The sequence below is a fragment of the Cucurbita moschata genome, unplaced genomic scaffold (genome assembly GCF_002738365.1).
Source record: "Cucurbita moschata cultivar Rifu unplaced genomic scaffold, Cmos_1.0 Cmo_Scf00022, whole genome shotgun sequence".
Classification (NCBI taxonomy): Eukaryota; Viridiplantae; Streptophyta; class Magnoliopsida; order Cucurbitales; family Cucurbitaceae; genus Cucurbita; species Cucurbita moschata.
This window is the reverse complement of record NW_019268538.1, coordinates 1301344-1309613: the sequence shown is the minus strand read 5'-3', so window position 1 is coordinate 1309613 and position 8270 is coordinate 1301344. Positions and strand designations below refer to the sequence as shown.

Below are 8270 nucleotides of genomic sequence, written 5' to 3'. Positions count from 1 at the left end.
AAAAAAAAAAAAAAAAAAAAAAAAAAAAAAAAAAAAAAAAAAAAAAAAAATATATATATATATATATATATATATATATATATATTTTAAAAGTGCATTTACTATGGGAAGGGTCTAGCTCAACTCGGACCCGTGTCTTGCACCATTTAGTAATTGGCTCTAATATCATTTGAAATAGTCGAAGCTCACCACTAGCAGATATTGTCCAGTTTTGCCCGTTATGTATTGTCGTTAGCCTTACAATTTTAAAACGTGTCTACTATGTACTCCGACCAATGTCTCGCAACGTCTAGCGACAGACTCTAATAACATTTGTAACAACTTAAGCTCACCGCTAGTAAACATTGTCCATTTTCACCCGTAACGTATCGTCGTCAACTTTATAGTTTTAATACGTGTCTATTAGGGAGAAGTTTCCACACGCTTATAAGGTATGCTTCGTTCCCCTCTCCCACCAATATGGGATCTCACACCCATAAACCGGTCATTTGAGTATAATTGTTAGTGACATGGAATTTGGAATGTTTGGTGGGTGTTTAAGAGAAAAACACATATGATATGGAAGGGAATAAATACTAGGAACACTGTGACACAATAGTTTGGTTTAGTAGCTTTAGTAGCTCCTAGTTTTGTGGAGTTACACGAATCAGAATCTTTGTCTCCATGAACACAAGTATAGTGTAGTTTAGGTGATGAACATTATTTATAACACAGCATAGTACAACTTTGAATGCTCACTTTTTGCTGTTCATTCTTGGAACACCTCCATCTTCTTTCACAAGTATCTTATCAATTCAAGAAAATAAACCCGTGTTGGAAACACATAAAATCGACCATCTTACCACAATCAACGGAAGAACAACTAGATGATTAGGAACCAAACTAGCTAACGTATCTTGCTTTTTAATATTATGAAACAAAACAGTGAGATTCCACGTTAGTTGGAGAGGAAAACGAATCATTCCTTATAAAGGTGTGGAAATCTCTCTCAAACACGTTTTAAAATCGTGAGACTGATAACGATACATAACGGGTCAAAGTTAACAATATTTGTCAGCCTAAGCCGCTTAAGCTGTTACAAATGGTAACAGAGGTAGACACTGAACAATAGTTTCTTGTTATAAATCTAAAAGAATCACCTCCAACATATTAAACCTTCTAATACTTTAGTGCAAAAGCATTATAATACCCAAAAACATAAATGATTAAGGAATTTGACTAAGGTTTCATAAAAGCAAAATTAAAAACCCTAATTTCCAAGGTAGTTGAAATATGTGGAAAGCACTTAGAAAGCAACCCATCAAGATTAAGAACACAATTAATCACTAAACATAGAAACCCCACTAAACCAAAAGCTTTAATATTTTCTTCCAAGCAATGATGTATAGATTCTTAAAAAGGCTACCCATTTTTTAAAACATTTTCAAAGATAGACACCCAAATGAGACATACCGACCAACAACCAAGCCCCACTTGGGATAAAAACATATGATAGGGGTGGAACATCTCTCTAACATAAGGGCGTGGAAATCTCTCCCTAAAAAACCGTTTTAAAACCTTGAGGGGAAGTTCGAAAGAGAAAACTTAGAGTCTGTGATGTCCCACATTGGTTGGGGAGGAGAACAAACCACCATTTATAAGGGTGAACAAACCACCAAAGAGGGTGAATTTAGGGGCGGTCCCACAGACACGAGGCGGTGTGCCAGTAAGGACGCTGGCCCCCAAAGAGGGTGAATTTAGGGGCGGTCCCACATCGATTGGAGGAAGGAAAGAGTGCCAGCGAGGACGCTAACCCCGAAGGGGGTGGATTGTGATGTCTCACATTGGTTGGTATTAAATAGAAGCATAGATTAAAAATTCAAATCCTCTCATTTTCAATAGTCTTTATCAAAGGAAAATAAGCAAAATAGTCCACATACGATTAATTGGAAGAAAAATATAGTATATGGTTTTTGGATATATACATGTGATTCATATACATTGGTCATCTTTAATTCCAACCAAGCTTTTAATGATGCACATGCAAATGTCTGTTTACATCCAGTTTGGTTTGTCCTAAATAATTCAAATGTCTTTGATTTTTCATTTAAATAATGTAATTATATATATGTATTTCTCATTTTAGAGTCAAAACCCTAAATTTTTCTATAAATTCGTAGACACGGCACCAGACACCAAATTGTATGGTCGGAAGCATGACCTAAAAAAATAAGAAAAAAATATTGATTTAGAATTTTACGTGTGAATGTAATTTATTACCCATTAATATCTTTGTTGACAAATTTGCTTAATGAATATGTAATATTGACGGTTAAGTTTCGTGGAATCGGAGGATCTTTTTTAAGCCATAAGAGTGAGTATAATTTAGCCGTAATTGATATATACCATCGGATTCGGGTTTGGTAAGAGAAGGTCAAAACTTTTTGTAGCAAAAGGAAATGCTCATGCATATCCTTAAGGAAGAAAGAAATGGAATGGCATTGGCATCTGCCATCTTTACTTGCTTTTCCTTTGCCCAAAATAAGAGATTTTTTTATGCATAAACCCTAATTTTGTGAGCCCATGCACACTTTTTCACCTTTTTGGCACGTTTATACCTGCAATTTTAACAAAAGCGATCTATAACAGCTTAACCTCACCGTTAGTAGATATTAGGCTTTCCCTCAAGGTTTTAAACGCGTTTACTCGAGAGAGATGGGTTTTCCCTTTTGGACTTCCGCTCAAAGTTTTAAAATGCGTTCACTAAGAAGAGGTTTCCACACCTTTAAATGTGGGATCTCACAATTCATCCCTACGGAGCAAAATTGGTTCAACGTTCTTATTGGCACAATGCTCGTTGTCTGATTCTTACACCATTTGTAATAGTCCAAGCTCGCAACTAGCAGATATTGTCTTCTTTCAGCTTTCCCTTCTCAGCTTTCTCTCAGCGGATTCTTTTCTCGTAGTTATTGAAATCTTAAGGATCCTTTAGGTAAGAGGGGGTGGTGTTATTTAAGGGATGGTTTTTGTATCCTTTAAAGCAAATCTCCATTGATGTGTTGTATGGGGGAAGGTGAGGTATGTAAGCTGGGTTGCTTGTGGGATGCCTTTTCTCTCTCCTTATGCCTTATTTTTCTTTCCACTTTTTGGAAGTTTCTTGTCATCTTCTCCCAAACCCTAAACCCTTTTTTCTTCATAAAGAACCTAATTCCCTCTTCTTTTACACTTTTAGGTCTCCCTTTCCCTCTATTTTTTTTCCTTCATGGAGCCGCTTCCACTATTTAGCTTAAGTTGTTACAAATGGTACATCGGGTGGTGTGTCAGCAAAAACGTTAAGCCCTTAAAGATGTGGAAACCTCTCCCTAGTAGACGTGTTTTAAAATCTTTAAAGGAAGTCTGAAAGGAAAAGTCGGGAAAGCCCAAAGAAACCAATATTTATTAGCGGTAGGGGAAGGCTTGAGCTCTTACACATTCAAACTAAAGAGTTGCAACTTGCAAAATTTTATTAGAGAGTTTGACTTGGACACATAGAAATACGACATTGACTTAAAATCGTTGTCTGAGCAGCGTATTACTCGAGCTAACATATGATCATTGTTGAAACAATTGTTTCAACTATTGATTATGATATGTCGAGTTAATGAGTTGGTTGGATTTATTTGAATAATCTAATTGAATCGGTGATATAATAACAAATTTAAATCATATTTTATGAACGACAATGGTTAAATTTAGGTATAACTTAGAATACCGACATGTATAATGTTTTAAAAAAATGGCAACTTGGAGGGAATAATTAGAGTTCGAGTTGAGTAGGTGAGGTTATCAAATTGACTTTGAAAAATTGAAGCTTTTTAATTAATTTATTTTTCTTTTATCCAAGTCTAACATTCCTTTTCCCACAGCTGATTAAAAAAAATATAATTTAATTTACTTGAAATATCTGATTATAATTAAAAATAAAAGGAAGGGAAATGGATTAAATTAATAATTTTAAAAAATGATATATTGTTGAATATTTAAAAGAATAAAAGGAGCGTGTAAAATGGGGCGCGTGAGATTAAGAAATGAAAAGTTATCTGAAACTCTGAAATGGTATGGGGACGAAGACCGTGTGTGTTCTGACGGCTCATTCTGAGCTTCCAGCTTTGTAGGCTCACCTCTCTCTCTCTCTAAACCATTGCCTCCATTCTTTTAAGTAGTTCCTGTCTCCATTCATAATCGTTTGGGACCAGTTTGGCTAATTGGTTTGAACTTGGGTGTTCGAATTTCAAATCCAAACGGCCTACTTTCTCTCGTTGAGGTTGTGACATCATGCAAAGGCCGGTCCGTACCCATCGTCGCATATCCCATGTCATAATAGCAGTTTTCTTAGTAGCAGGCTTTTGAAATTGTACAACACTCACTCCCAACAAAGTGAGTCGAGCCAATTTAGGTTTGTGTTATGGTCAAGCAGCTATGTTCAAGTCTCTAGCCCGTTTTTAGAAGATTTTATAAAACCAGGGTAGAGAGATTTTTGAAAGAGACTTGGAAAACAAGATTGACAGCAGTTTGAAAGTCATTACATAAATACTTAAAGAAAGAAATAGGGAGTAATAAAAATTAACTAATCGTATCCCTGACAACTAAGAGACAATTCAAGTGAAACATGTATAAAATTTAGGTGAGAGAAGTTGACAACTAAGAGATATAATACATTTTGAGATTATTCAAGTCATACAAACATAGACATGATTTTGATAAATAATCACATAAAAGTAAAACAATACCGTGTGAAATCAAGTAATAAATAATCACATAAACAGAAGATACAATAATAAAACAATACAGTGAAATCAAGTAAAGGGTTTGTCATGAGCATGCAACCACGGACAACACGTCTTAAACGAGCATAAACGTGACACCTCACGAAAAACTTTAATTAGTACACGATTTTAAAGTGAAATTTTACCATTCACAAATTCAAAGATATCATAATAAAATTTAAAAAAGGAGAAAAAAAAAACTAAAAAGCATTGAGAGACTTTAAAACGAATATCGGTAGACAAAGAAGGAAAAAAAAAAAAAAAAAAACTTACATCATCCTCTGTTTCTTCTTAGGCAAACTACATTTTCAATTCAATTACTGTAAACCAAAATCTCCATGGAAGAAACTAACACTAACCCAAAATCTCTCTGTATAAAACCCACCAAAACCCCACCATTTTTTACCCCTCTCCTCTCTCCTCCCACCATGGATTCCCTCGCCTTTCGCAGGCTGTTCAAACTTTCCGTCGCCGATGAACAGCAGAAACGAGAACAAGATGGAGAAGAAGAGGAAGATTCGTTCTTCGATCTCGAGTTTCTCTCTGTTTCCGCCGGCGATATTCACAGCCCAGAACAGAGACCTCAAATTCCCACCAAACTAGGCGAACACATAAACCTCTGTTCCGATTCCATTTCCAAACGAAAGATTCTTCCAATCGAACCCACTTCCAAGCCCCACTCCCCTATTCAGCTTCTCAAATCGGCCCCCAAGTTCCCTGTTTCCATCTTCAACAAACAGAGATCAATGGCCAAAAACAGAGCACCCGGCGGAACAGAACAAGTAGAACGCAGAGTTTTGAGCTCGAATCTTTCCAGAGACAACAGCACCAGGAGAATCGGAGGTGTTTTTCCAGTCGACCCTTGTGAGGCTCCGGCGACAACGGCGAGACGGTTCTCGAAGGAGGCAGTTCAGAAGTATTTGAGGCTGATTAAGCCTAAGGTTCTGAAGAAACCCACTGACTACAGCGACAATCTGTCGACGACAGTGGATTCTCCGGCGAGAGAAAAGCACGATAATGGCCTGCCGGCGGGGATTCGGTTGGTATGTAAGCATCTGGGTAAGAGCAAATCGGCGTCAGCGACCGGTGGATTGGCGGTGGCGCCCCCGTTGAACCGAAGAGATGATTCGTTGTTGCAGCAACACGACGGGATTCAAAGCGCCATTTTACACTGTAAAAGATCCTTCAACGCATCCACAGGTAAAAACCAACTTTTTAGAACAAGAACAATCGCGAAAATGCCACTAATGTTGAATTTATTTTCGTGGTCAGAGAAACCTTTATTGTTCTCAAGGTCAGAAACAGCGGCCTCACAAGAAAGGTCAAGAAGTCTATCTTGCAAAGGTATACTACTCATTCCCAGTTCCCAGTTCCACCATTGATTATGTAACACAGAGCTTGAAATAATCAAAACTGATGATGATTTGGGTTTCTTCTTTTCATTTTGGCAGATTTTTCTTTCAGAGAAAGCAAAGAAGAAGGGATTTGAGAGCAACCCAAAGAATATAAATTTGTGAGTTTTGTTTGTAAAGGGGGAAATTTTTGGGTGATGCCATGAAGAAGAAGAAGAAGAAGAAGAAGAAGAAGAGAAGAAATGGGTTTGGTTTTGAGGGTTGGAATGTGAAAAGGGTGAAAAGGGTCATAATTATTATGAACCAATTTCAAAAGAAATCTGGATTTTGTCTGATGCAAACTCCAACTAGTAACCAAAAGAGAGGGAAAAGGGGAATCCTTTCTCCCTTTCTTCACTGTCTGTCAATGTCTTCCATCTCAGTGTGCAGTCTTTCCCTTTGTCATTTTCTCTCAGTCTCAGTCTCTCAAACATCTTCCCATTTCAATCATCACTAACTAGTAACTACCCCCATTCAAATCAAAACACCCACAAAATTACCATTTTTTTAGTATTAGTAATATTATATTAATACTTTTATGATACATTGAAAATGTTATTTAACCAGAATCATATGAAAATGACAATATGTCGAGGGAAATTTACAGCCTTAGTTATGATACAATCCTATACAAAAAGAACAATGACACTTTGTACAATGATACAATTTAAAACAATCATCAAACCTATGCATCGACGATTCAATATTGACATCAAATCCAAATCAGTGTCATCGTAAACATATGATGACGGTTTTCTGCTATGTTAGTTGCTTACCGACACTGTATACCTAATGGATGATGGTTGTACATTGACATCTTTTTTTTAGCCCAAACAAACACGTTATGAAATTATAGTACTGAAAGAGATCTAGCTTCCATTACCACAGCAGTGCAACACAACAGCCGTGTCATAGCACAATACAGAATTAAAGCGTCAACAGACCATGGGGGCCTCAAATTTGACCTCGATTTTCCTTAAGTTGGCGTATGCCTCATTGGGAATCCTATTAACTTCATTGGGAGACAGTGTGATAAATATCAGGAGATAGAGTTGATCGTTGAACCAAGAGATGAAGGGCTATCAACCTTAAAGGGACCAAAATCTATTCCTAATGACTTGGGAACCCAAAGGAAGAGTTACACTATGGCAAACTTCCTAAACCACCGTGTGGTTGGCTTGTTGATCAATGAGGGTAATAATAAATAGTCAATGGCTTAGACAAAATAGTTTCAAACTAAGGTAGTCACCAACCTAGGAATCAATATCCAATGAGTTTCCTTGACAACTACATGTAATAAGATTAGGCAATTGTCTTCTAAGATTAGTTGAGGTGTATCCAAGTTGGCCTAGACACTTACAAATATCAAATTCTCAAAAAGGAAAAAGAAACTTGCATTATTTAATGGAGGTGCATACTAGGGTTGAAACAAATAACAAGACATTGATGAAGAGATAATGGAAAGGTGAAAGCGGTTAATAAGGTAATTTAACATAATCTTCTCCCATTTGAAACCTTTACATTTTTACACAGGACTCCTAATGTATGTATGTGAGTAGATGAAACAAGAAACCTAGCTGCAATTGCAGCAAACATTTGTACTAGAATTCCTTATTTTAAAAAAAAAAACCTCTTTCCACCACTATCGCAACACCATAAGTCACCACAAAAATGATGAGGAAAAAAAAAAAATTGAATAAGTCATGCCGGTGCACTATCTTGAGTCCAACCAATGGAATAAAAAATAAACTCAGAGGTAGGATTTTTTCGACAAGGAGGTCTAATGGCCTGCAACTGTACCATTGTTCAATAAATTGCATTCATTCATCAACAAGAGACAGAAAGCATATGACGACTTGAATGAAACTAAAATGGCAGAGCAGTCAGCTACCTTTGATTTCTATGATATGCTCCTTACATATTGGTCAAGACTTGTATTGAATAGCTCACACCTACAGAAAGAAAAATCAAATTATTTATCAAAGATAGTGTCCATATTGAGATGCCAGGACAAACAAGAATAACTTATTTTCATTATTAAAAAAAACTATATCGTAGCGAGCATGGAATGTTTGGGGGGGGGGGGGGGGGGGGG

At 36.7% G+C, this 8270-nt stretch overlaps 2 protein-coding genes across 6 annotated transcripts in view; one reads left to right on the top strand and one right to left on the bottom strand.

Annotated features, from left to right (window-relative positions):
* The first annotated feature begins 5080 nt into the window (after nucleotides 1-5080).
* On the top strand, nucleotides 5081-6616 carry LOC111459782 (probable membrane-associated kinase regulator 5). Its single transcript, XM_023102838.1, has 3 exons — nucleotides 5081-5984; nucleotides 6057-6128; nucleotides 6236-6616. Exons 1-3 carry the CDS (start codon nucleotides 5123-5125, stop codon nucleotides 6271-6273), a joined length of 972 nt encoding a protein of 323 aa, XP_022958606.1. The 5' UTR covers nucleotides 5081-5122; the 3' UTR covers nucleotides 6274-6616.
* LOC111459786 (trafficking protein particle complex subunit 1-like) overlaps nucleotides 6575-8270 on the bottom strand; it is a 5490-nt gene continuing 3794 nt past the window's right edge. For 3 of the 5 annotated variants that reach the window (XM_023102843.1, XM_023102844.1, XM_023102845.1), the window contains one exon: nucleotides 7655-8127. In XM_023102843.1, coding sequence (XP_022958611.1) covers nucleotides 8076-8127 — 52 coding nt within the window. In that variant the 3' untranslated portion in view covers nucleotides 7655-8075. Of the gene's footprint in view, nucleotides 6640-7654; nucleotides 8128-8270 lie in introns of those variants that run through there. The other 2 variants (XM_023102847.1, XM_023102846.1) reach the window with 2 other exon arrangements.

Bases quoted from the DNA above. Each gene is read 5' to 3' on its own strand.
- LOC111459782 (XM_023102838.1), top strand. From the start codon at position 5,123: ATGGAAGAAACTAACACTAACCCAAAATCTCTCTGTATAAAACCCACC. The intron at 5,985-6,056 runs GTAAAAACCAAC...TTTCGTGGTCAG, and splicing joins ATCCTTCAACGCATCCACAG to AGAAACCTTTATTGTTCTCA. The intron at 6,129-6,235 runs GTATACTACTCA...TCATTTTGGCAG, and splicing joins AAGAAGTCTATCTTGCAAAG to ATTTTTCTTTCAGAGAAAGC.